General features: G+C 38.5%; 1 protein-coding gene across 5 annotated transcripts in view; it reads left to right on the top strand.

Moving 5' to 3' along the window:
* Kcnip4 (potassium voltage-gated channel interacting protein 4) overlaps positions 1–26,865 on the top strand; it is a 1,106,582-nt gene that overhangs the window by 994,014 nt on the left and 85,703 nt on the right. For all 5 annotated transcript variants that reach the window (XM_036200428.1, XM_036200432.1, XM_036200431.1 and 2 more), the window contains one exon: positions 7,284–7,408. In XM_036200428.1, the coding sequence (XP_036056321.1) occupies positions 7,284–7,408 (125 nt within the window). The remainder of the gene's footprint in view (positions 1–7,283; positions 7,409–26,865) is intronic.

Consider the following 26,865-nt stretch of genomic DNA (forward strand, 5'->3'; position numbering starts at 1 on the left):
GGTCCTTCCTCCAAATGCTGGTGTGCAGACAGTATCAGTCCACTTCTCTTTACTCACTTGATCTGGGTAGTTTACAATGAAATCAAATGGTTTTCTTAAATAGTTTCAGAGTCTGAAAGCTTAAATAGAAAGATGTCAGCTCTGACGAGGGTCCCTTTGCTGTATTACACCATGGCTATGATGGATTACATTCCATCATGGAGAGAGCACATAAGATGACCAGGGCATGTGGTGAGCATAAAAGCAGAGCAGGAAGAGGGAGGGGCGTGATAACCTGCCATTAGCCCTAACTTTTGAAAGTTCCACCAGCCTTTCACATTAGCACTACAGAGAGCATGTTCCATCCCCATGAAAACTCTGAAGACAGGCTCATGCAAACACAGTTGGGTTTTAAACACTGGGCCTTTAGCATGTGGATCTGTGTGACACAGCTCTTTCTGTGTAAGAAAGAGTCTGAAGTCAGATGGCAGTAGATGAAGGGGAGAGCAGGAGCCAGGAAATGGGTATTGTTTACTGCTCAGACATTGACAGCACAGAGATGGCAGGGGCTTATCGTTCTTTTTACTGCTGTTACTTCTCTCAGGAGCAAAAGAGAGAGTGTGAGAAAGTAAAGAGCACACCTTGAGACATCAGAGATCAGGTACAAGTCAGGTCCCTGTCTTTCCTTCAGCTGAAAAGCTGGCCATGTATCGTTGTAACTCTGTGAGAATCAGTCACCACGAGTGTGACAGATGAATGGTGATACTTCATTTGGGGCATTGTTGTGAAGAGATCTCCTCTATCTCCTGATGCACACCAGCTTCAGGCTCTGTGTTAGACTCTTCCAGAATGCCTGTTCTCAGTTAGTATCTGACTCAAAGGTGACTCTGTAGGGTTCTGCTCTGCTCCCGGGAAAGTTCTCACCCAAGAAATGGAGTTGATTGCATTCAGTGGTGCAGCTTTTCTTTATTTTTTAAGATATTTTTATTTTATAATTAATTTAATTTTATATATCAGCCACGGATTCCCCTGTCCTCTCTCCTCCCATCCCACAGCCTTCCCCCCTACAATCCACCCTCCATTCCCATCCCCTCCAACATAAGGTCTCTGCTGCTTTTAAAACCCAGCATATGCTGGCAATTGCTGATGATTTCAAGTAACTTTCATGGGTCCTGACAGGTGCCTTCTCGAAACAGAAACAGCCCTTTGGCAGGTCAAAGTCATGAAGAAGTACTAGCCAGTGGGAAAGACAAGGCAGCATACAGGCAGACATGTGACATGTGGTTCCTTTTGAATATCACCCTATCATAGGACTTAATTCAATTACACTGACCCTCCAGCCTTAGGCCTTTTGTCTCAGATGTGGCATCTGTAAGTCTGTGACAGCAGGGGGAAAAACTGTCCCTTGTGAGTAGTGCAGTCAGACTTGCTGCATAGTACATGGGTTGGGAGGTTAATGCATTCTTTTGTTCCTCACTGCTGGAAAGGCCACTGGGTCTCCACAAGGTCAGGCTGTGATTGAAAAGAACACTCAGAAAAGCCAGTTAAACTCTCCTCCACTTTTGCTTATGCTGTATTTCTCAGAACAATAAAAAGAGAACACAGTGGTTCTAAAGAAGACATTTTAGTTCAGTCAACTGGCATCCCACAGATCACAGTCTGAAAAGCTCTCTTGGAACAAGCTTAAGTTCACAGGAGTCCAGAGCAACAGAACTCTAACATCATCAGCAACAAGTCATTCATTAGGTATCCATCCACCAAATCATCGTGACTCCGGGGTAGCCATTCGACCCAGAGGATATTCAGATGTGTAGGGCTGATTGCATTTTTAAGGAACTCACAAGGGAGACAACAAATGTGAACGAGTTGTTACGTCATGCTCAGTAGTCCTCAGCCTTCCTAATGCTGCAACCCTTTAGTACAGTTCCTCGTGTTGTGGTGAACTCCAACCATGAAATTGTTTGTTGCTCCTTCATAACTGTAATTTTACCACTATTATGAATCATAATGTAAGTATGAGATATGCAGGATCTCTGTCTGATATGTGACCTCCAAGGGGGTTTCAACCCACGAGTTGAGAACCTCTGCATAACACGCTGGATAGAACTGCCTGTGAGGCAGTATGGATAGGCTTCAGAAAGGAGGCAGGAATGCTTGAATTAGACCTGTTAAAACTTGTGTATTTTACCAGGAATACAAAAGAAAGGATGTTGTTGTTTGAAGAAATTGTACTTATATGATTTTGTTTTTTTAAAAGGCTATAGGTGCATGACTAGACAGAGTTGGAATCTTTATATTTGACAGTTTCCCTTTGTGTTAAGTTTGAAGCATAGCATTTATTTGTATTGGCCTATCTAAGAACAGAGCATAAATCAGCCCACTAATGCATAGCTACCTTGTGAAGCAGCTTTTCCTACATCTCTCTATGCCAGGATTCACAGAGTAGAAACACTCATTGGCTTCAATGAGTGAAGAGAAAGGTGTCCAGCTATTTGAGTTCCTCTCTAAAGTTGATGCTAACTAAGGTCATTATGTCAATCAATGCTTAGCATGCTTTTCTGGGCTACTTCCCACTACATGTAGTTCTTCTGACAACATGATGTCAATACCCTACTAACTTTCTTAAGAGTTTCATCCTTTTCTTTATTTTTAAGAATTCCATACGTTTATGAAATATGATATTCTATCTTCCTTTCTCCCCTTCTAGCATCCCCAATCTCCCCATTAACATGATACCTCCTAACTTCATATCGTTGCTTTTGTTGTTGTTATTGTTATTGTTGTTGTTGTTTTATAATCTACCAAGTCCAACTATAGCGACCCATACATTCATAGATGTGGTTCTATTTAATGGAACATGTTGTGGACACATTCTCAATAAGTAATGATTCCCTCTTCCACAAACAATTACCCTATGCCAATAGATCTTTGGGAAGGCATGAGCCTGGAGATGACTACATTGTCTACACTGTGTTTTTGCCTGGCTTTCTATTGTATATTCTTGAACTACTACGAGTTCAGGATTGCATGGAGTAGGATAAGGGCAATAAAGATGCTTCATTAGGCCTGACTCCTCAGCCTCTTATTCTCAACATTTTAGCCAGTCATGCATCTTTCCATTGACTACTGTCCACTGCAAAAAGAATTTCTTTAGCCAAGGTTGAAGCAGCCCAAGTCTATGGGGATAAGCATACATATTCTGAAGGCAATTTGTCAACACGGTAATTTATAAAAATAACAATAGCAGATTTTACCCCAGGGCATATGATCTCCAAAGACTTGGGATTTTGAACAAGATTAAAATACCAGGCATGAAATTCTACCCTGTGTAGCAGACTTCAAATATATTAAGAAAACAACTTGTTTCCTTTTAATGATCATGCAAGTATTATACTAGTTCTTGTGGGTGTCTTGCCTGGTAGGTCAATATTGCAGCATGCAGGGTCCAGTGCTAGGTAAGATAATTGATGCCTTGTCTTCCTCAGAACCCTAAATAACACCACCAAGGCCTTGTGAAAGCTCACCACCAGGAAGGACCTTTTTGGTCAGTTTGTGGTTGATTTTTCTATGTCCTATATTCTGGTATCTTCAGCAACAGGAGTCTGTCTTGTTTACCATGGTGGCTAATAAAGGACAATGACACTAGCCCGTGTTGTTTAGGAACCACTGGTGTCCCCCTGCTCAATGATTCATATGGAGGTTTCTCATGCCTTGTATTGTGATTTTCATTTAATAAGCCATGTCTTCTGGGAGGGACATTGCCCACACATGTGAGATAATTCTATTCAATTTTTTTGAGCTGCATTTTGAAATTACCTCACTGACTAAGGTTTCTATGAGCCTTTCTCTATGATCCTTAGTGTTGCTTAGCCCACCCCTCTCCCCTCCTTTTCCCCATTCCTCTGTCCTTTGCCCCGCTTAATCCTTTAACCTTCAGGATTCCACCATCATCTTTCACTTTACACATGTTGTACTACACCTCCAATTATTATTTTTTCATAGGCTTCCATGTGGCTTTCACATCCCTTTCCATTGGGCTAGCCTTTCCTTCTACCTCTTACTCCCCTGTACTCCTATACCTCTCCCTACTTAAATCTTTCTGCCCCCAGTGCCCTACTCACTACTTTCATTTTACCTATAATCTACTCTCCCCTCTCAATTAACAAACCCCCACTGAAGGCCCCTTTCGAGCTTCTTGTGGTCAAAATTAAATACACAAAAGAAAGGATTTGAAGCTGGGATTACATATCAGAGTACAGAGAGTTTATCTTTCTCTCTTTCTGTATTGCTGCACATCTTTTCCACCCAGTTCCATCCATTCACCTCTATATCTCATGATTTTATTTTTATTTAGAGCTGAGAAATATTCCATTGTGTATATGTACCACATTTTTTATATCCATTCATCTTTTGATAGATGTCAGGTTATTTCTGTTTCCTAGATATTGTGAAGAGAGCTTAAATGAACATTGATGTGCAAGTGTCTTTGTGGTAGGATGTAATCTCCATTGGGTACATCTAGGTGGAACACACTTGTGCCATAGGGTAATTAACTATTATTATTATTATTGTTGTTGTTGTTGTTGTTGTTGTTATAATTTTTTAGAGTTATTCTCCAAATGGATACTAGGAACTTAACTCTCGTTCTCTGTAAGAGCTTTTTAACTGCTGAGCTCTTTCTCCATCCCCTTATATGCTACCGCTTTCTAGCTTTTTAAGAAACATTCAGACTGATTTTCAAAGTGGCTGCACTAATTCACACTACCACCAACACCGTAGTGTTCTACAGGACTAGAAAAATGGCCCATGTAGTGAGAGCATTTGCTGTTCTTGTGGAGGGCCCAGTTTTGGTTCTCAGGGTCCACATGGTGGCTCATAAGTGTCCATAACTCCAGTTCCAGTATCCAGGGGATACTCTGCAGGCATATGGTGCACATGGTGTACCATACAGTAAACAAATCATTAAAAGAAAAAGGAGCTCTCATTTCCCTATATCCATATCAGAAACTGTTGTGATTTGTATTAATGATGATGGTTATTCCTCTTGAGGTGAGAGAGAATCTTAGTTTTATTTTTCATTTCACTGTTATCTAAGGATGCTGAGTACTATTTCGTTTCTTAGCCACTGGAATTCTCCTTCTGAGAATTTTATGTTCCATCCACTGCCCATATTATAGTTGCTATTTATATTCTCAATGTTTAAGTAGATTTTTTAAATTTGTTTGTAGATTCCTGACACTTATCCTCTGCCACATGAATAGCTGTCAAAAATTCTCTCACCTTCTGTGAGCTGCCAATCGATTCACTTCTCAGTTCCCTTTGCTGTACAGCTTTTCAGTTACATGCAATGCCATTTTGATTTATGGTCTTGTTTCCTGGGCTACCAGAGACTTATTCCAAAAGTCCTTACCTATGCCTACAAGTTTAAATTTGGTAAATGAATAAAAATGGGGTTCCCACTAATGTCTGAAACAAGGCACAGGTGTCCACTCTCTCCACTCCTAATCAATACAGTGCTGGAAATCTTAGCTAGAGCAATAAGACAAGAGAAGGAAATAAAAAAAATATACAAATATAAAAAGAAGAAATCTAGGTACCCCTATTTGCAGATGGTATGATTCTTAGTATAAAATACTCTACTAAAAATCTCCCATTGGGGATGATAAATAATATCAGCAAGAGGCAGAATATAAAATTAACACACAAAAATTAGCAAGCTTCCTCTAAACTAGTGGCAAACAGCCAGAAAAAAAAATGAATCAGGAAAATAATCTCATCTACAATACCCATAAAAACGTGGAGTACCTAGGAATAATGAATCTTTGCTTTATTTATTTGACAAGCACACCCATTGCGCACATTTGCTCCATTGCCATTATTGGTTTCCTTCAAACACTTGAGAGCAAGAGTTAGGAGATGGCTCAGTTTCTGCTGATCCTCTACTCCTAGCTGAGAGCCCCACCCACTGCCCCCCAACCCCCCACCCCTCGGACCACAGGAGGCAGGTGGAGGTTGTTAGTCAGAGGCAACACTCTGAGTGTCACTGAAGGTACATCTTCGGCACAACAACTACATGTCTGCTAGTCTGTAACTGACCTGTGTGTGGGATAGAGGTTGGAGGACCCCTAGCGATGGGATGTGATGAACTGTGCGGCCAGTGTTCCCTTTAGCCTCACTCCTTTATATCTGCAATCTGTAGCCAATGACTAATGCTTTCCTGCTGAAATCTTGTGAGCAGAGGACTAAGCTTGAACAGGGAGTACTCACTCATGGCCTCATCTCACTCTCTACTATAAAGATACTGCACTAAGGAGTACTGTCCTTTGAGGCACAAACACCCAGATACTCATGCACCCTGAATCCCTCAGACTTGTGCTTATATGGCCATATGCTAAATGTACACACAGTGCTAGATATTGCTTGAGGGTAGAACATTTCCTCTTGACAAATCTTTGAGCTCCATTGTATTATACAGAGCCAAACAGGATTCATTTTTTGCAAGTTCTGAAAACTGATATATTAAAAAAGGAGATATATTACATTATTTTATTCCAAAATTTCATTAAAGTTTATAGCAATTCCCAGTCATATCAGCACAAAACTGTTTTTTTCTAACACAAAGCATCTTTGATAAATTACAGTGTATATATAGTGACAGAGTAAGATACAATAGTATAATAGCACTCTCTAAACTAACTGCATTTACTGCACAAAAGGCTAACTAGTTACAAGTACCTCAAGGCACCTGTCCTCCCAGCAAACTGCAGAAGGCTGGTGTTTAGCCAGTCCAACTGAATTCTGTTGCTTTGCCTGCCTCAGTACATGGTCTGAACATTTCATTTGTAGAGTCCCTCCTCCCCCAACCAAAAAAAACATCTGTTTTTTTGGATGGAATCCTCAGAAAGCATAGGAGAGTTCACCATGGTGGATGCAGGATATATGAAAATTATAGGGATTTTTATACAGCAAGTCTACATTTAAAACTGGTACTCGCTCTAAAAACACAAATTTCAGGTTAAATTGTTGCTGATTTTCATACATTCCAAGCTGTTCTGGGAAAATGCTAGACTTGTAGGATTTACCTTGGTTAACAGGATGTTTAAGGAAATTCATGCAGAAATGTCTTAGTTTAATATGGTGAAATCTGAGAAATGAGAGACTGCTACTCTCCGTGTGAGGACCCTTCCTGGAGGGACACGTCCCTGAAATCTGGGAAATGTGTCTTCTTGTTTTTCTGTGTTGCTCACTCCTCACCCCAGGGAGCAGCCCTTAGACTTAAGTCTCTCTCTGCTTTTCCTCTGCAGACAGCGTGGAAGATGAACTGGAGATGGCTACAGTCAGGCATCGGCCTGAAGCCCTGGAGCTGTTGGAAGCCCAGAGCAAATTCACCAAGAAAGAGCTTCAGATTCTATACAGAGGATTTAAGAATGTAAGGACTTTCTTTTTGACCTCATCTTTACCCAGTTCTCAGAGAACCACTAAAACACTGAGTGTGTTCAGGAGAGGGGTACACTGTCCTATGAAAGCCCAAAGGCTGTGTACCCTTTCCCTCATCTCTCCTTGATTTGAATACAGTCAATACCCACTGGGCCTTTGATTGACTTTGACAAGCCAATGTTGGTAGAATGTAATTGCCTGTTGGACAAGGATGAGTACTGAAAAGGGTTTCCTTAATCAAATTCTTTTGTTGGAGTTTGTTTTCTTCTTCGGGTGTAATGGGAGCATTTCAGTAAGCCCTTCCTTTTTTAACTGCAAACTAGTGTATGCCTACAAACTATTATTTAAGGACACGGAAAGACCTCAAAAGACCTCAAAGACACATGTAAGTGGCAGAGGCAGAAAGCAGCAATAGGCTGTCTGGTTTCAGAGTCCATGTGAGAAAAGGCTAGAAAAAAAAACTGCAGAACACTGTCAAAGGACCATGTGAAATCTAAATAAGGTTCTTGGCCTTTCTTTTGTTAAATTAAACACTGCTGAAAGAGTAACAGCAGAGACAAGAATGAATTTGGAGGAATAAAATGTGAAAAAAAAAAGTCTTGGTTGCAAAGATGCTGTCATCCTTATGAAATGGTTTTCTTTTATGTCTTGTCTCCCCCTACCTCCCTCCCTCTCTCTCTCCCTCCCTCTCTCCCTCCCTCCCTCCCCTTCTCTCTCTCTCTCTCTCTCTCCTCTCTCTCTCTCTCCTCTCTCTCTCTCTCTCTCTCTCTCTCTCTCTCTCTCTCTCTCTCTCTCTCGTGTGTGTGTGTGTGTGTGTGTGTGTGTGTGTGTGTGTGTGTTCTCACACACATTCATTCATCTGTGTGTATGCATCACCACCAGAAATCAAGCTTGTGTTTCTTCTCTTAGGTGCTATCCACCTTGTTTTCTGTGACAAGATCTAACTTGTCTAGAGTTTACCAAGGAGGATAGGCTCCTGATCAGCAAGCTCAGAGGTCCCCTGTAGTCACTGTCCCGTGTTGAGATTACAGGCATGGATCATCACACCCAGCTTTTTCAACAGGGATCCTAGAGATCAAACTGGTCCTCAGGGTTTCAAGCCAAGCAATTTGCTGACTTAATGTCTTTGCAGCCCACCAAGCCACAAACCTCTCTGTGTGTAAGCATGAGTATGTGTGTGTGTGTGTGTGTGTGTGTGTGTGTGTGTGCGCGCGCACGCACGCACACTTGTGGTGAGTGTGTGGCCCCCTCTTTTTCTAAAGCATTTCTGGTAAGTACTTGTCCTCTGGGGGATAAAACATGGGATTGTGGGTGGAATTTGATAGAGAATGATAAACAACCTTTACAAGTAGACCGGTATCTGCTATTTATAATTCCTGTTTAGGGCAGCCTGAAAATACATTTCTGGACAAAGACTAGTTGTTTGGAAGGTTAGACCTCCCCATTCTTCTCCAGTGTTTTGAATTCAAACTTAGATTCATCAAATGAATGACTATCAATTTTCTTTGATTGTTTCTTTCAGTCTGTGCTAGTCGCCTGTATGTTGATGAATAATGCTTTCAATGTTAAAGGGAAAAAATATTTGACTTATAGACTGGAGCTTATTAACTAACTCCATTTCTGGTATTGGGGAAATTACTGTGTTTTATTAATTATAGATGACAATACTGTCAATCAATCCAGACCTCAGAGACCAGTGGGTTGTCATGGAGCATGGTTGTCTTTGATCCTCATGTGCATGTGCCCACACTTCTAGATGTATCATCATCAAGAGAAGTGATAGCATGGGCACCGGAAAGGGTCAGGCTAATGCTCAATGTTACAGATTCTTCAAAAGCCAGAGAACATGCTCTATCTTTAAAGAGTTCATGGACTGAGCCGAGTGTGAAAGCTTACTGTGGAAAGTCCATTTGAAAATAGCTTCCTCTATCACTGAGTGTTTGTGCACATCAGCCCAACATATATTTTCATCTTATACACACCTAAACCAGTGGAGATAACTGTAGGTATTCCTTTGTATGTTTCTTTCTTTTGTCTTTACGTTTCCAAGTTGGAATACAAAGTGGTTATTTTTATTAGAAAATTTTCATACATACTTTATTATTAGTCTTCTTTCTTGGCTCCCCTCCTTCAACCTCTGCCCCTCTCACGATGGACTCCTTGCTGCACTAATTGGCTATGCTTTCATGGCACGTGTATCCTATTGCCCCATTTGCTTTTTTAAGTCCCCTTTCAACAATCATTTACGCCCCCTCTGCCCTCTCATGTTCCCTTTCCAGGTTCATGGCTTTCATTCCTTAACACATACTATATATTAAAATCTAGCATCTATATACAGAAAAAAAAAATAAAGCAATTGTCTATCTGGGCTTGAGATGCTTTCTTTAATATAATAATTTCCAATTCCAACCATTTTGCTGTAAATGTTATTTTTACTTTTTTATATATGTCACATTCTATTGTGGGTATATCCTGCATTCTCCTTAGCCATTCACTGGTTGATGGATGGCTGCTTCCATTCCCTGAGTACTGTGAATGGTATAGAAGTGAACATGGGTATTCAAGTATCTCTGGCTTGACTTAGAGTCCTTTAGGTATATACCCAGGAATAATAAGGCTAGGCAATATGGCAGTTCTATAATTATTTTTCTTTGATAAATCTCAATCTATAATGATTTGTAAAGTGACTGAAGAAATTTATGTTCCTATCAACATTGAGTAACAGGTCTCTTTCCTCACATCCTTATCTTCATTTGTTACCAATTGCTTTCTTGATGATATACATTATGAAAGAGATGATATAGGATATCACAGTTTTAATCTTTACTTCACATGTAGCTAAACATACAGAAAACATTTTATATATTTATCAGGATTTATCTGTATGGTTCTTCTAAGGGCTGCCAATTCAGTTCATTGGACCAATAATTGATGAGATAATCTGAAGTTTTTGTTATTGGATTTTTGGAGTTCTTTATACATTGTAGATTAAGTTCTTTTTTTTGAGGTATAACTGCTACATTTTTTTTGTCTTATTCTATTGTTTACCTCTTTAATATGCTGGTAGTTTCCCTTGCATAGAAATTTTTTAAAATTTTTTTTAAAAAATATAATCCTATGAATTCTTTTTTAAAAAATATAAACCTATTTATCAGTTTTATCTGTCTGTCTATCTATCTATCTATTGATTAATTGATCAATCAATCTGTGCGTGCGTGTGTGTGTGTGTGTGTGTGTGTGTGTGTGTGTGTATTGTGTGATTTATGGGTGTGATGCATGCAAATGAGTGTGTGGGTACACATGCCCATACATGTGCATGCAATTGCCCAGGCAGGATGCCATATGCTTTTGTAAACCTTTACCACATTCTTGTACTGAGGCATGTCCTCTTTCTGAACTGGAAGTTTGCTATTTTGGCTAGCCAAAAAGCTCTTGGGATCTGCAAACCTCTCCAACACTGGAGTTATAAGAACTAGAAGTCATGTCCAGCTTTCTACATGGGTGGCTAGGATTCATACTTCTGTCCTTATCTTTCTTACTGACTGGTCTATCTCCCCAGCCCTCTATTTGTCAGTTCCTTAAGATTATTTCCTTTGTCATTGGGGCTTTTTCAGAACATTCTTGCCTATGCTTGTTTTAGCTTATATATTAAGATGTTTGATATAATTTGAATTTTTTCAGGGTAAAAGATATAAATCTAATTTCACTCTTTGGTATTTGGACATTAAGAATTTGTTGCTGTTGTTATTGCTTTTAATACCATTTTATTAATTCTCTGAGAGTTTCATACAGTGCATTTTTACTATATCTACTCCACCTCCAGCTCTGCTCAGATCCATCTTTTATCTCCCCATCCACTCAACTTCAAATCCTCTTCTGATTTTTTTTTAACGCATTGTGTCCAATTTGTGTTTGCTTAAATAGTCTTGGAGGTGGAGCCCCCTTGGACTCAATCAACTTTCCAGGAGTCACATCATTAAAGAACGTTGATCCTTCTTCTCTTGGCAGCTTCCAAATGCTAGGGGTGGAACCTCAAGTACACTTCTATTCTCTATGACAAGATTTTGTCTGACTTGAGCTTTCCAAGGTCTTATACATGCTATAACAATCACTTTGAATTCATATGCCCAGGTATTCTATTGTGATTGGACAACACTGTTTTCATTTTTACATTCACTACATCTGGCTCTTATGATTTTTCCTCCTTCTTCTTCAAAGATCCTTGACTCTTTGGATGAGGTATTTGAGACATATGGCCCAAATGAGTGGAGTCTCTTATCCTTTTCATGTTGCTCAATTGAGCATCTCAGCTTCTCTGATAAAGGTGAAGAGAATATACTGGTTTAGAGAATTGGTGATGTCATTAGGAGTTGTTTTAATACTATGCCCACTTACCAGAATAGTAGTAGTTGGTTCTCTCTTAGGGCCTGTGACTTATCTAGACACAGACTCTTAGCATTGACAATGCCAGGTATGAATTCAATTTCATGAAGTAGGCATTTGATAAAACCACAAAATTGTTACTCCCATGACACTTAAGCTATCAGTGCACTAGTATGTTTATATTGTCAGGGCAGCTGTTGTGGCTTGCAGTTTCACAACTGGGTAAGAACAATGAATATGTATAACCTCTGGTAGTGTGCAAAGAACCATCAAATACTATGAAAACTAGCCAGTAGGAATAAATCTTATTGGTTAGTATCCCATTGATTTTTCCATGTTCTGTGACTCAAGTATGTGATATCTTTATCAATAGGGTCTTATTATAAAATTATATAGGGTAACCAAGGGCAGGGGTGATATGTGGGAATTTATGGAAACCCATAGCTAATAACTCAAAAAAAAAAAATCCAGTTGGCCTGGTACTGGGGTTTTTACTATCCAGTTTTCCCAACATCAGCAACAGCTCTCTCTTCTTCAATACTTGTTGGTATCATTGTAAAAACAATTGTTGGCTGTGGCCTTGTGGTTTAATTTCTGTATCATGCATTCTATTCTGCTGATATACAAGCTATGGCACATACTAGTAGATACAAGTATTCTTGATGATTCAAAGTAAGCTGCTTTGAATATTTCCTAAGCCTGCCCCTGACAGGTCCAATTTCAAGATCTATAAGAGGATATTGTTGTTTTGGCTAGTTCTATGTCAACTGGACACAAAATATAGTCATCTGAGAGGATAAATGTTTCCATAAAATTGGAAAACCTGTTAGGAATTTTCTTAATTAGGCCAATGTTGGGCTAGTAGTCTTAGACCTATTAGAAATCAGGCTGAGCAATTCATGAAGAGCAAGTCAATAGGCAGCATTTTTCCATGGCTTCTGTATTGGTTTCTGCCTTCAGGTTCCTGCCCTGCTTGAGTTCTTATCCTGACTTCTTTCAGCAATGAACCCTGAGGTGGAATCATAGACCAAATAAATTCTTTCTTCTCCAAGAGGCTTTTGGTTATGGTGTTTCTTCACAGAACAGTAAGACTAAGACAGCTATGGTGCTCACAGTCATCTGTCTTGTCTACTGCCTTTGTGTAGCCTCAAAGAGGCTGAGTGAAATCTTTGGTCCTTCCTTGCTATGAATGAAAAACAGTTACTAAGAAACTTTGTAATTCTACTGGACTCAGAATCTTTTTATAGGGCACAGTCATGTTTATTTCACACAGCAGCTCATCATCTGGCTGAATGTATTGATTCTATATTAAGCCACTTTTGGTTGGCCTTCTAAGTGCTTCTTTAGGAAAGCTTCCTTAAGTCTCATAATTTGGGATATCTATTATCATCTGTGTGACTGACTGGTGTAGAACAAAGAGGTAGGTGCTCATCACATCCATAGAAATATAATTAGGAATATTGATATGTATTTTACCAAGATTTTCAAATAAAGAACTATGTGTCTTTTCAATTTTCATACAACTGTGTCAATATATCTGAGAAGAATGACTTAAAAGAGGAAGGTGACATGTCCTAGGGAGGAAGGTCCAGGGGATTAGAGATAAAGAGGATAAAACAGGAGGCATCAGGAGGTCTTTCATCAATTATGTCCTATGCCAAGCAAGTTTTGGAAGAAGTACAGTATCTCATGTACTCTGTCTGCGTCAAAAGAAAGCTATCACACAATGGGACAAAGTCGGCAGAATGTTAATCAATGATGCACAAGGAGAACATAGAATATGTCAAGTGCTTCAGAGACCAAGTGTAGATCATTCTTTTGACTGATAACCATAGCCCCCTAGGGCTGCTTGTAAAATAATCACTCAGAGGCTTATATTATTTATAACTTCTCAGCCATTAGCTTAGGCTTATTACTGACTAGCTCTTACACTTAAGTTAACGAATAATTCTTATCTATGTTTAGGCACATGGCTTAGTACCTTTTCTCAGTTCTGCCATGTCATCTTGCTTCTTCTGTGTCTAGCTGGTGACTCCTGACTCAGCCTTTCCTTTTCCCAGAATTCTCATCTGCTTGCTCCACCTATACTTCCTATCTGGCTACTGGCCAATCATCATTTTATTTATCAACCAATCAGAGGAACACATATTCACAGCACACAGAACAATATCCCACAGCAGTCTCTGGCTCTATTGTTCATGGGCCAAACATCCCTTTGGAAAAACACAGTGGAGACAAGCTGCCCACTTCATATCAGGCAGAAAGCAGTGAGAAGTAGGCAGGGCTAGGGACAAGACACACCCTTCTAAGGTAGCTCCTCTTCACCAGTGGTCTACTTCAACCAAGCACTTTCTCCTAATTGTCTATTCAAGATGAAATTATCAATGGCTTAATTTAGCACATTCATGATCCAATCACCTCTGAGTAGTTAACTGGACTCAAGCATTCAACACATAAGTCTTAGGGTAAGACTTTATACCTAAATCAAAATAACACATAGCTGTGGTTGTCAAAGTCAAGACATATGCTTGTCAAAATCAAGCAGGTAAGAGATTTGTTAGTTATAACCTCCTTTATTCATGCCTCATGGAGAAGCCATTGACCACAATGAGGGTAGAAAACACTGATGAGAATGAGTGTAAGAAATGTCAAGCCTTAGCCAAAAGTCAATACTCAAGAAAGGTAATCACAGAATAAAACTTTAGATGTGTTCACCTCAAAATTTTAGAAATGTCTCAACTTTTTTCCCCTCAGAAATCTCACGATGAACCTTTTAAAACAGTAGATGGTGCATTATATCTAAAATGGTTGTTTAAAAAGGCCTCTTTAATGTAACCTCTTACATCTCTGGATACCTCGGCTGCTGCTATGTGGTTATTCTCTTGTCACCAGTGCAGGTATCTCCATCTGAGTTCTGGCTGCCTTTCATCCTATTTGCTGTAAATTGGCATCAAGATTACTACCATCATTAACCTTTGCAGCCAGTAACTCTGAAGTATGTCTTACACAGTGGCACTTCACAATAAATGGCCTAGCTTCCTTTTCTTTTCTTTTCTCTTCTTCTCTTTTCTTTCCTTTCCTTTTCTTTTCTTTTCTTTCTTACATGTTCTCTTTTCTCCACTACCACCCTAACTCTGTTCATTTCCCAGATTTAATGTTTCCATTTCCATTTTTCATTTTTTCTCTCTCTCCTGTTTTTCTTCTCACCTCTTCCTCTCATTCAATTCCTTTCTCTTCTTTTTCAGGCTTTCTTCCTTCCTTTGTCTATATTTTTCTCTCCTCTCTTCATTGTCTTAGCTTTCACACCTGATGTAATGTGAGATTTTTTATTAGCCAACACACACATTTCACATACTGCTTTCAAAGAAACATTGTTGGCATGTTCAGAATGTCATAATAGAAAGTCAAACAACAGTAACCTTTTGATTTTTGTATAATACTAGTGAAATGTACTGTTGTAACAAAAGTGCCCTAAATCTTAGCAAGGCAGACAAGGGAGAAGGTCAGAAAGACTCATAAGTTATTGGATGGCAACAATCAGAACCAGTTTCCATCAAAGAAAGCAAACCAATCACCCCTGCTTCCTAAATATTAATTATCTTAAAGCCTTCAAGCTCAAAAATCTATTTCCCTGGAAACAGGGGAAATACATATTTTTAATGAAACCTTTTAAAACTCTCCATATTTTTGATTGAAAGGATTAACCATTTATCCACATCCAAAATAGTAACACTTGTCTGAAAGTGGCTAATTTGGTAGTCACCCCTGCAAATCAAGTTTACCATGAAGCCACATTTTTCCATGTTCAGTGCACCTCAGCATTCCTTCTCAGTGTCAATACAGACAGTGAATAGAAGTGGAGAGCTGGAGAAAGACAAGGTAGGGAGTGGTGTTTTCTCTTTTCTCCCTGACTGAACTAGTGGAGTCACTCACATATCCTTGGGGTTTTTTGTTTGTTTGTTTTTGTTTTTGTTTTTGTTTTATCATATGCTGAGACTTCAAGGGTGAGCATCTGATGGAGATGGGAAGAGCAGGGCACAGCTTTTGACTGTCATTCCTGTGTCTCAGAACCACCTGCCAAGCCATGCCCTAAAAGACTACGATTTAGTAGATATGGGAGGTGGAGCATATATTTTCATTTCTGATACTTTCACAGGTGTTGAGACTACTGCCGCTTTGGGGACCACACTTTGAGTGTCATTTCTGTGACCTAGACATCATATTCTTGGGAGTCATTCACATTCAGGGTTTTAGTTTAGTTGTTTAGGCAGCTCCCTCAGCCTCAGTGAACTGTATGCTTTTGTCTTCATAAACTGGGACAATGATTGGAGCATTAAATTTGCTTTAGAACTAAGCAAAAAATTAAAAGGGAAAATGAAATATATAGTGCATCCTCACATAGTCAGCTTCTGTTGTGTGCTCCATCAATGTGGGGTATAGGGTACTTAGGCCTGGTCTCCATAACTCCCAGGCACTCTCTTGGGTATTCAACTTCATAATTATTCATGAGTCTGGGTGCAGCAGAAAAATACAAAATATTATCTATAGATGAGCAGTCTCAAATTTCACTACATGTTGTAATTATCTGGGGAACTTTAAAACTTACAAATTGTTGGGTACTATGCTTGGCAATTTTGATGTAATTGCTCTGGGGCTGAGGGGATTTGAGCATCAGAACTTATATATACAGTTTTTTGGGTAATGACAATGTGGGGACAAAACTGAGACCTATGGAATGAAAAGTAAGAATCTAAAAGGATGGTCTAACATAGAAAAGCATTTTTTGACCTAATTGTGATGATCCTGACACTGTCGGTGTTTGTGTGTTTGTGTGTGTGTGTATGTGTGTGTGTGTGTGTGTGTGTGTGTGTGTGTGTGTGTGTGTGTGTGTGTGTACTGTCTAGGTGGGTTGAAGAAAGTACTGTGTTTTAATAATTTTGATATTGTTCATTCTAGAGTTAGGTTATGCTCAGAATTTTTGTGCTTGTTTTAAATGTCCAAACTCCTACATCAAAAAAATCATATCATATATAATGTACAGAAAGATATGATGGACAGCCACAAATTTACAAAGTAATTCAAATAACTCTTAAATTCACAACTTTGATTAACTTTTTTTTTAAACCCCAGTATAATTCATTTTGATTTTAAGATGTCATAGGTTTAAATTTCAATATGGTCCTGTTTCCTTGGTATTTCCTTTCGTTAATTAATAATTTATAGCCCACTGTTCCTGTTTTTAAAAGCATAAGATGAGATCTGAACATAGAGGTCGGCCTCTCAGTTTTAGTCACCTAGCTCTCTCTTCTCTTGGATCTTTACCTGCTTCCTTTTCTTCAAATGCTTTTCACTACAGTAGCTCAAAGTATCCAGTAGATTAAAATATATTTTAAGGAATCACTTTAATATTATTTAACATCTTTTTAACTTAATAAATATTACATTAATATCTCCTTTAACTAAAAATGTAAGGTATTTGTATTCTATTTAATTGATACATAAAAATTGCCACTCACTTTGTGGTTGAGAAACACCTCATTCATCTTGCCAGTTTTGAGCCTCTAGAGTCTAGCAATTACAGGGTTCTCTGATAAGAATCTTGCAGAGCTACAGGGTTGCATTGTTTGGTTTGCATTTCTTTATGCATCCTGGGAATACTTCCAAGCTCTGTGATTGCTGGCTGAATTCATTCCCTCATGGTTATTCTTGAGAACTCAGTTCTTTGCTGTTCATCATGTAAGGCCACTTAGCTTCTAGCAGCTTCTATACTCCCTTGCCAAATACCCTTTCAAAAATGCATTTCTAACATGCCAGATCAATTCTTTGGGTCCAGCAAAGGGCAGACATTTGACCTTGAAAGCACAGCCATATATAATATAGCATAATTATGGTGTGTAACATATGATGCCATTATCTTTGCATACTTCTGCACTCAGCATGAAGAGACTCAAAGAAGGTGTGCCTCATTGGGATCAGCTGTGGGAGTGTCATCTCAGTCAAATTTGTGAGTAAGCAGGAACAGTAGCACCTATTAAACAAAGTTCTGAATTGGTCTGGAGTCACATCAAATGCAGCCCCAGGCTCACCATTTTTCCTGTAATCCTGTAATGACCTCAGGGAGGTCATTAAAGATAGCCATCAAATTTTTCTTGATCAGTACAAGGGCTTTTGTTTGCTATTGGGACCAAAGGGACCAATGGGAGCTGAGAGTTCTTCCACCCCTACACAAAGAACTTGATGGCTCCTGTACTAAGACTTTTAAAATAGATGAGAGGAATTGAAAGTGAAATGATAGGGATCTCTGTTTTTGACAAAGTACATTTGCATGAAAATCATCAAATCCCACTTGTGGCATGAAGGAGGGAAAGAGAGGTTAGCAGAAGCACAGAATGAAGACACCAAGGTGAGGCTAGAGAGACACACTGCTGATTGAACAAGGCAATTGTGTTTTGTCGTGACTCCTTGGTTATTCCTCAGCAAAGCATTCATCCACTGATTGGCTGATTGTGTGACTTGCAGAAAGCCATTTCTCTGGTACCTCCTGTCTTCCTGTCAGTGCATTAGTGATTACAATTTTTCTTTCCAGGCATCAAGGGAGGTGGGTAATAACTGGTTTTGTTCATCTCTTGAAAAATTCAGGCACAAATTAGGCACAGTGTTACTCAGGTAATTTCGTAGCTATGTCTAAGAGTACAGTTAAAATGATATTTCTTATGCCACAACAGAATTTTCTGTCAGACTTCCAAGAAGAATTTCTGGGGAAAAGGTGGCCTTTAGGTCTGACCAGTGTTCATGGCCCCATTCTTATTTCCAATCATCAACATGGCATAGGTGCTTTCCTGATCTAAAGCCCCCAGCAGTCATTGGCAGCCTTCTGTGCATGGCTGGGCTTCTGCAGACATCACACCACATTCCAGGTTTTTCCACATTGTCTTTCAGAACACTGATGTAACCTGGCTCAGGGTGTCTATGTCCATGTGCCTAAGATGATGGATGGCAATTCATGGTGCAGAGTGTCTTCAGTTTTGAGTGTTGTCCATGGATCTTGTAGCACTTCAGTTATTTCTTCACATCCTTCTAAAATCACAATGAAAGCTGGGAGCTCACATCTTGAAATCTGTTCGCTTGGGCAAGAGTTAATGTTCAGTATATTCTGCAGTATTTCAATTCCTCTTTGTTTACTTAGATTTCTCTCTTCTTTTAAACTAATAAAATGTCATATTAAATATGTGGGGACATATGGATGGATATAAATAAAAGTACCTGTTGTGCCTACATAAATTTATCATCATACTTTGCTAGTGGCAGTCACTTCTAACCAGGTAACTGGCTTCTCTGTTTTTGTAAACATATACATTTAAACACACACACACACACACACACACACACACACAAAAAAAAAAAAAAAAAAAAAAAAAAAAAAAAAAAAAAAAAAAACACTCAGCAGCAACACTGAAGATCAAACCCAGGGTGCTGCAATGCTGGTCCAGTATTCAATTATCGAGCTACATCTTCAATTCTACATATTCTTTCATTCTTTCATGTATACAAATCCTCCCCTGTATGTGTGCAGAGGGGGAGGAATCCTTTTAACACAAATGTGTGAATAATACGTGTATCTTATAAATTAACTTTTATTTTTTAAGCATCAGCAATTAATCATAAACATTTCATCTGATGTTTAAACAATTAACATTCCTATATTGGTCAAGTGTCCTGGTCTTCAATATGTTGAATCTGGCCTATCTGGTGGTCTAGTGAGTTGACACTCACCCTCCTCAACTTCTCTTGCCTATTTAGATGTTTCTTTGGTCATGGCAGGATGGCCATGCTCCTGTTCTTTTATACCATTGTTTTTACAACATTTGAAATGTTGTAGGAGCAATCTTTCCCCAACATACTGTGCCTAGTTTTTTAAAAAAATTTTACTTTCATTATATTTTACTCATGGTTTTGTCTCCCACCCCTTTCTGGCTTTAGTAAATTCTCTTCTACATTGTATATATAATATTGCATATATTCTATGTTGTAGATTCTACAATATATAATAACTCTGAAACAAGGACCTCTCTATATACCTAGACTCCTTTTGCAGAATCTCCCAAATCTGATTAATTACAAGCATGGTCAGTAATCCAGGTTTCCTTCCACCCTCTCATAGCTGCCTCCATTTTGCTTCTATGGTCTCCCATTCACCATATCTCATGCTGGGCAATGTTATGAAGAAATCCAATGCAAGACTCTGGGAGGCCTTTCTTAGTTGCATGAAATACAGTTAATTCTTGCAGCCATGAGTCATGACAATACTTGTGAAATTTTGTCTAGCAAGAATGCTCATTAGACATTCAGTGCCTAGCATACTCAAATTCTGGAACGTAGGAAGCAAAGCAAGTGTTCAACATAAACTTTATCCTTTGCACAGACAGTTTAGGCAGAATGGACTACTCATGAGAAATGCTAGAAAGTCTCAAAATTCAAGTTTTCAAACAATAGCCAAAGATAAACTTTATAAGCAGGCATTTCTGACGATGGTCGTGTCAGGTCTGCTATGCTAACTCTTTTCTGCATGAAAGTCGCCTATTAGTGTGATTGTTACCACTCAGCTACTCTGAATCCTCTTTCTCTATAAAGGCTCTTCTGAGAGCTGCCTTTGCCTTACACTCAAACTTTGACTTACATTTTGTATAACTGATTTTCCACCCCAGAAAAAATTTAGAAGACACAAATTAGTTTACCTAAAGACAAATGAAGCTATTTTTCATTGTATGGTGGTGGCTTTCACTCTGTCTTTTGAATTCCTACAGGAACTAGTATAACTTTTCTCATAATTATTCTTTCTCTGGGATTTCAAAGACAAAGGGGGCAGCAGGAAGGCTCAGCAGGTAAAGGTGTGTGCTACAGAGGGCTGGTGACATAAGCTCCATCTCTGGATCCTATGCAAAAGCAGATGGAAAAAACTGACTCCACAATGATGTGCTCCAAACTCTACACTCCATGGTGTGGATACCCAAATGTTCATCATGCTTGTGCACGTGCACACACACACACACACACACACACACACACACACACACTTGCCATAAATAATTTCTGAAGAGACAATATATTTTTTGATATTTTGAATATATGATATAACCCAGCAGGGCACATAGATACCCTCTAAAAAATAAAGGGAAACTTTGTATAGAGCAAAAATCACCAAAACATTTCTAAAGATTAGTTAAGCTTTGGTCATTCCTCTAAATTTTGGAGTCTAAAACAATCCTGTAAGTAAGATAAATTTTGAATTTTCTTTTAAGGCACAGTTACTTTGAATCAAATTGATAAGTTCGTTTTGCTTTATCAGGACTTCATTCCGAGATACAGGTTTCTCCTTATATAGTGTCCTGCTGTCTATTGTAGAGTACAGTCCCCAACTGTGTTATATAAACTGCTGTACTTCCATGTCCCATGTACCAGCAGAAAGGTAAGAGTCGCCATCTCTTGGAATTAAAATGACATTTACACATCAAGATAAAATGCAAAGATGCAGTACCTCACCTTTATTTGTATCAGTGGCTCAACTGTGGTCACATGGAGTTTGAGGACTAACTGGACGGCATGATACATATACAGAGCAAGAAACTAGATTTGCAGAAACAGCAAGAACTATGATGAACTCCATAAAATCTGCTTGTGTGGATTTTGGGGGGTGACTGTTTCTACAGACTCCCCAAGTTTCATTCAACCTCCCCTAAACAAAATTGTTTCAGTCTGAGGGTAGCATCCCAACTGATGTCACAAACTCAGCTGTCACTTGAAGGACAAGCATTTAAAAGAGTAAGTCCTTGTTTTATGGATGCTTTGAAGTCTCCTGATCGCCTTAGTGCTGGAACTTGGAACTGAATACATGGCAAATTCAAAAGGAAGTTCGTCCAAGGATGCTGTTAACACAAATTGTTGCCCATAGAACTCAGCCTTCAGAGTACAGGTCTCAAATGCAGAGCAGCAGATAGATTGTTGTGTGGCTCAACTTCATCCAAGGAGGTGGTTAACACAAGTTGTTGTCCATGAAACCTAACACATACAGCATAGACCTCAAACATGGAGCAGCTGATAGAGTGCTGTGTTGACCAACTTCATCCAAGGAGGTGGTTAACACAAGTTGTCACCCATAGAAACTAACATACACAGCACAGATCTCACACATAGAACAGCAGGGAGGCTGCTGGGTAGATCAGCTGCAACAGGATTTATCTTTCCCATTCTTTTTTAGAATATGTAATTGGTTTACAAAGGATGTTTTGCTAGGAGTGTAATAAATTATTTTTCAAATTCAGCGCACATTCCTTAAAGAGCATGCTGTGCAAATATATATTTTGTGGTTAAAACTAAAAACAAATCCAGGGCACCATTTATTACTCCAAGTTGCTGGCAAAGAACCCCTCCAGAAAAAAAATGATAATTTTCCGTTTTTTTTATAATCCCCACCTAAATGTGTTTATTAATATAAGTGTAACTGGAAATTATTCCAATGATCCTGACAGGCAATCAAATTTCCATTAAAAGAAGTTGCCAAAATTTCATGAGTCTGCATTATGCTACATTTGGTTTGAGTGCTTACAACTGTAAATCATCATAACTCTGCATTGATTGACTTAATTTGACAAAAATACAAGGGAAGAGAATATGTCAAAAGAAAATGTAAAAGAAGGGGTTATTCCCTTACTTCTGAACTTTATAATGAATTATATTTAACATGAAGTACTCCTATTCTAGTAGAATTTTAGATTGAGTCAACATTTCTCATTTCAACCTTCCTCTAGTTTTAACATTTTCCACAAGCATGTTGTATGTACTCACTCTTTGTTCAGTACTTAACATACTTCAGTGACTCTGCTACTCAGGTATATTAATGAGAGAAAGGGTTGACCCACAGATAAGGAAGTACAGTGGAGGAAATGAAAATTAATATGCAAATATAGGCAAAACTCTCTAAGGGAAACCTAGAAAGTATTTGAAGGTCAATTATGTTGAGTTGCTAGGCTATGGTTTTCATTTTTTGGTCAAATGCTATTCCTGTTGTTACTGTGAGGTTTTTGTATTTGTAATTAACATCTATAGTTAATTGAATTATGTTTAATAATATATATATATATATATGTATGTATTTGCATGCAATAATAATTGATGAAACAAGAGTCCAAGTATGTGGAAGACAGTGAGGATGGGTATATGGGAAGGTATGGAGGGAGAGAGGAGAAGAGAGAAATATTGTGATTAAAGTACAATTTCAAAAAAAAAGAAAAAAAATATTTTAGATAAAGCATATTACCGTTAGTGTGATTGGAACTCACACAAACAGTTGATAGACACAAGACAGAAACTCAGCCTGCTTTGAGAATAAGAAATTCTGCCTCAGGACTATAATGTAGGAACCTTGCCTGACTTTCCAGCCAGCCTGATTGCAGAATAGAATGTAGACTTGCTAGTCCACACAACCACATGAGCCTGTTCCTTAAAATTCATCTCATAGGAAAATAGAAGAAGAAAGATATATGAAAGATAGATGGATAGATAGATAGAGATAGATAGATAGATAGATAGATAGATAGTTAATATAGATATGTAGAGAGATTGATATATACATATCTTTTTTGTTTGTTTGTTTTTTGAGACAGGGTTTCTCTGTGTAGTTTTGTGCCTTTCCTGGAATTCACTTGGTAGCCCAGGCTGGTCTCAAACTCTCAGAGATCTGCCTGCCTCTGCCTCCCGAATGCTGGGATTAAAGGCGTGTGCCACCACTGCCGGGCTGATATATACATATCTTAATGACTGTGTTCCCTTGGAACTCTAATATACCAGGTCTATCTGAAATTGAGAAGTTGCATGCCAAGCCTAAAGTATTATGAAAAGACCAATGAAAAATTTACTCTCACATGAAACAAATACAGAATCCCTGAGAAACGAAAGGATTAGTCATTATTTTCAAAGAACTAGTGGATGTTATTCTGGCTAAATCACAGTGATTGGGGCAAATACTAAAGTGATAAACCCTAAGGACAGCAAAGGTGGGCATGGAGCAGAGCTGGCTTAGAGTCTTTGTGCACTGTCAAGCCCCTGAAAGTTTCAGTAAGGAGTGTCTTGATCTACATTTACACAAAGCTCTATTTGTTAAACAGTGGACTTGTTGAAGGAAGAAAATTGAATAGAAGTTCAGTAAAGCAGAAACTTCAGTCATCTAGCTAAAATACAATGATGGACCGGATTACATTTACAGTAGTTGAAATTAAAGGTACAATGATTGGATCTTTATTTTGGGGAGAAAGACAAGATAGATGATTCCGTGTTTTGTGACAAATGGGCTATTAGACAATTAGTGGACTAGGAGTGTTAGGAATTAGCAATCAAAGACAGATTGAGTTTTCCAAAGTTTGATGAATTGTACTGATTGGATACATAATGTGTGATGACATGGATCTGATGGGTGATAGGGACTAAAAATACAAATGTAAGAGCCTTATATATATGCCTACATTATATACATTCATGCATACATACATACATACATACATGTGCAAATTAAAATATATCATTGGTGAGTGTTATTAGCATTGCTGTAATGAACAGAATAAAAAACTGGAACAATTAGAAAATAGTTATTTAAACCAATCTGACCTAGTCATTACCTTAAAAATTATATGCATAAAGGTACAACTTATATGATACCAAACAGGATTTTAGAGAAATGCATAGAAATACATTAGAGTTAAAAAATTATGCAATCTTTAGGAATGAGGTAGGAAGCTGGAAAACTAGCAAGGGGAAAATGGTTCATAAATATTTTGAAATTGTCACTGATGCATTTTGGAGATCAAAGATGCATGCCACCAAACAAGGAATGCCCTTTATATGCTGAAAACCCTGGATGTATAGAGTGCACTAGACACCTTGTAAAGTGCTTCTACATACAACAAATTACATTAGTTCAAAGCCAATGTACATAAACATTTAATTTATGAAAAAAGAGAAAGCCCAGTCTTGAAGTTGACCCCTCTCCACAAGATATTTTGAGACAAAACTAGGAAGAAGGGCTCAGTGGTTGTTCTGACTACATACCCTTCTGTTTCCCCATAGCAGCCTCTACTCACCAAGCAGAATACTACACATTGCAATGTACAAATGATGATGGAAAATCTGCCTTGAATAACCTTCTTTTGCACTGAGAAAAGTGAAAAATGCACTTTTGATGTGTAGTAAGTGTGTCCTAATCTTTAGTGCACTTAGCTGGGTCCTAGAGACTCATCCTTGGTTAAGATGTGTATACTCAGTGGGCCAATATCATACTAAAGTGTGTATATATTATATGAACATAACTATATCTTCATGCTTGATTGTATAGGACGAACGTCTTAAGAGTCATTTGTGATGTTTTATGGTGTTGACCCTGGCTCCAAAGTCTGTGCTTAAAACAAAAACAAAGTTTTAACCAACTTTTGCCTATTTGTTCAGCTTTATTTGAGCTCTCTTCATAGAATTTTTTCTCATGTTTCAGACTTCTAAATTACAGTTGTAATTATGAGAATAATAAACTTTAAGAAATATAAAGAAAAACACAGAGGAAACTCTAAGAACCACTTCCTTCCATCACATAGAACAGATACTGTTGCTGCAGAGTACATGCTCCTGGATCGTTTGGGTTATCTGCCTTCTACTGTTCATTGACGCTCAGTTAGCAGACACAAATGTTGAGGATGATCTGAAGCTCAACCTACCAAACCCTTCATGCAGATGGACGTTATTAATGCCATTCATTTAGATCAACAGCAACAACCAGCAAATAAAACAATCAAAACTGTTTGTTTCCAAATATGCCTTTTTCTTTCATTTTTCTATTTTAATTAGCACATTGAGAACTTCATACAATGAATTTTAGTATTTTCTTATTTTTTGAAATTACGTTCTTTCCTTTTTTCCTTTCTTCCCTCCACCTATCCTCAGCTACATCTCCCTCCCTTGCTTTTTCTTAAATTCATGGCCTCTTTTTCTATAATTGTTATTACAAATACATGATGGCATTTCCTGGAAATCTCAGAGAAGCTATGTCCATGAAGCTTCATTGTCACAGCTGCCTAAAGGAGATATGATCAAGTGTGACACCAATAAACATGCACACATAGAATCAGGAAATCTCATGGGCCTCAACCCCTTTACAATGTGACTTTTGTCAGACATTTACCCCCTTCTCCCTCTCCTCCCAGATTCTTCCCCCATTCCCACCCAAGTTTGTGTTCTCTCTTCTTCTTTCGGAACTAGCCAAGTTCCATTGCTGCATCTAATATACTCCTCTTCAGTGTGTGGTCTTTCACGGAATCATTAGCAACCCACCAGGAAACATATCAGAAAGCTGACTTCCTTTCTCCAAGCAGTTAGCAATATCAATAGCTGATTTTCTAGGGGTGTTCACTCCCATCTCCTTGCTGGAATTTTTGTCTAACTTGAGCTTTTACAGGTCTTGTGCATGCTGTCACAATGTCATGTATTTATATGTGAGACTTCCCTGATGTGTACAGAAAACATGATTTCCTTGTAGTCATATACTACCTTTGTTTCTTACAATCTTTCCATTCATCTTCTGCAATGATCCCTGAGCTTTGGAAGTAGAGAGTGCAACACAGGAAGTCCATTTAGGCCTGAGCATTCCACAACCTCTTTTTCTCTGCACCATGACCCGTTAGTTATGAGTCTCTGTGTTAATTGCCATCTATAGCCAAAGGAAGTTTCTCTCATGATGGTGGAGTGATGCACTAACCTATGACTATAACAGTAAGTCATTTGGAATCAGTTTAATGCTATGTCCATTTAGCAGAGTGATAGAAGTGGGTTCTCCCCTAAGCATGTGGCCTGTCTAGCCACAGTTTTATGCCTGGATAAAAGTGCCAGTCACGCATTGTTTGTTACTTTTTTTTTTTTTTAACCAGAGCTGAGGATCAAACCCAGAGCCTTGCACTTGCTAGGCAAGCGCTCTACCAATGAGCTAAATCCCCAACCCCTGTTTGTTACTTTTAAATTTGTTTTATTTTTCAT

This window comes from Onychomys torridus, chromosome 10 (genome assembly GCF_903995425.1).
Source record: "Onychomys torridus chromosome 10, mOncTor1.1, whole genome shotgun sequence".
NCBI lineage: Eukaryota > Metazoa > Chordata > Mammalia > Rodentia > Cricetidae > Onychomys > Onychomys torridus.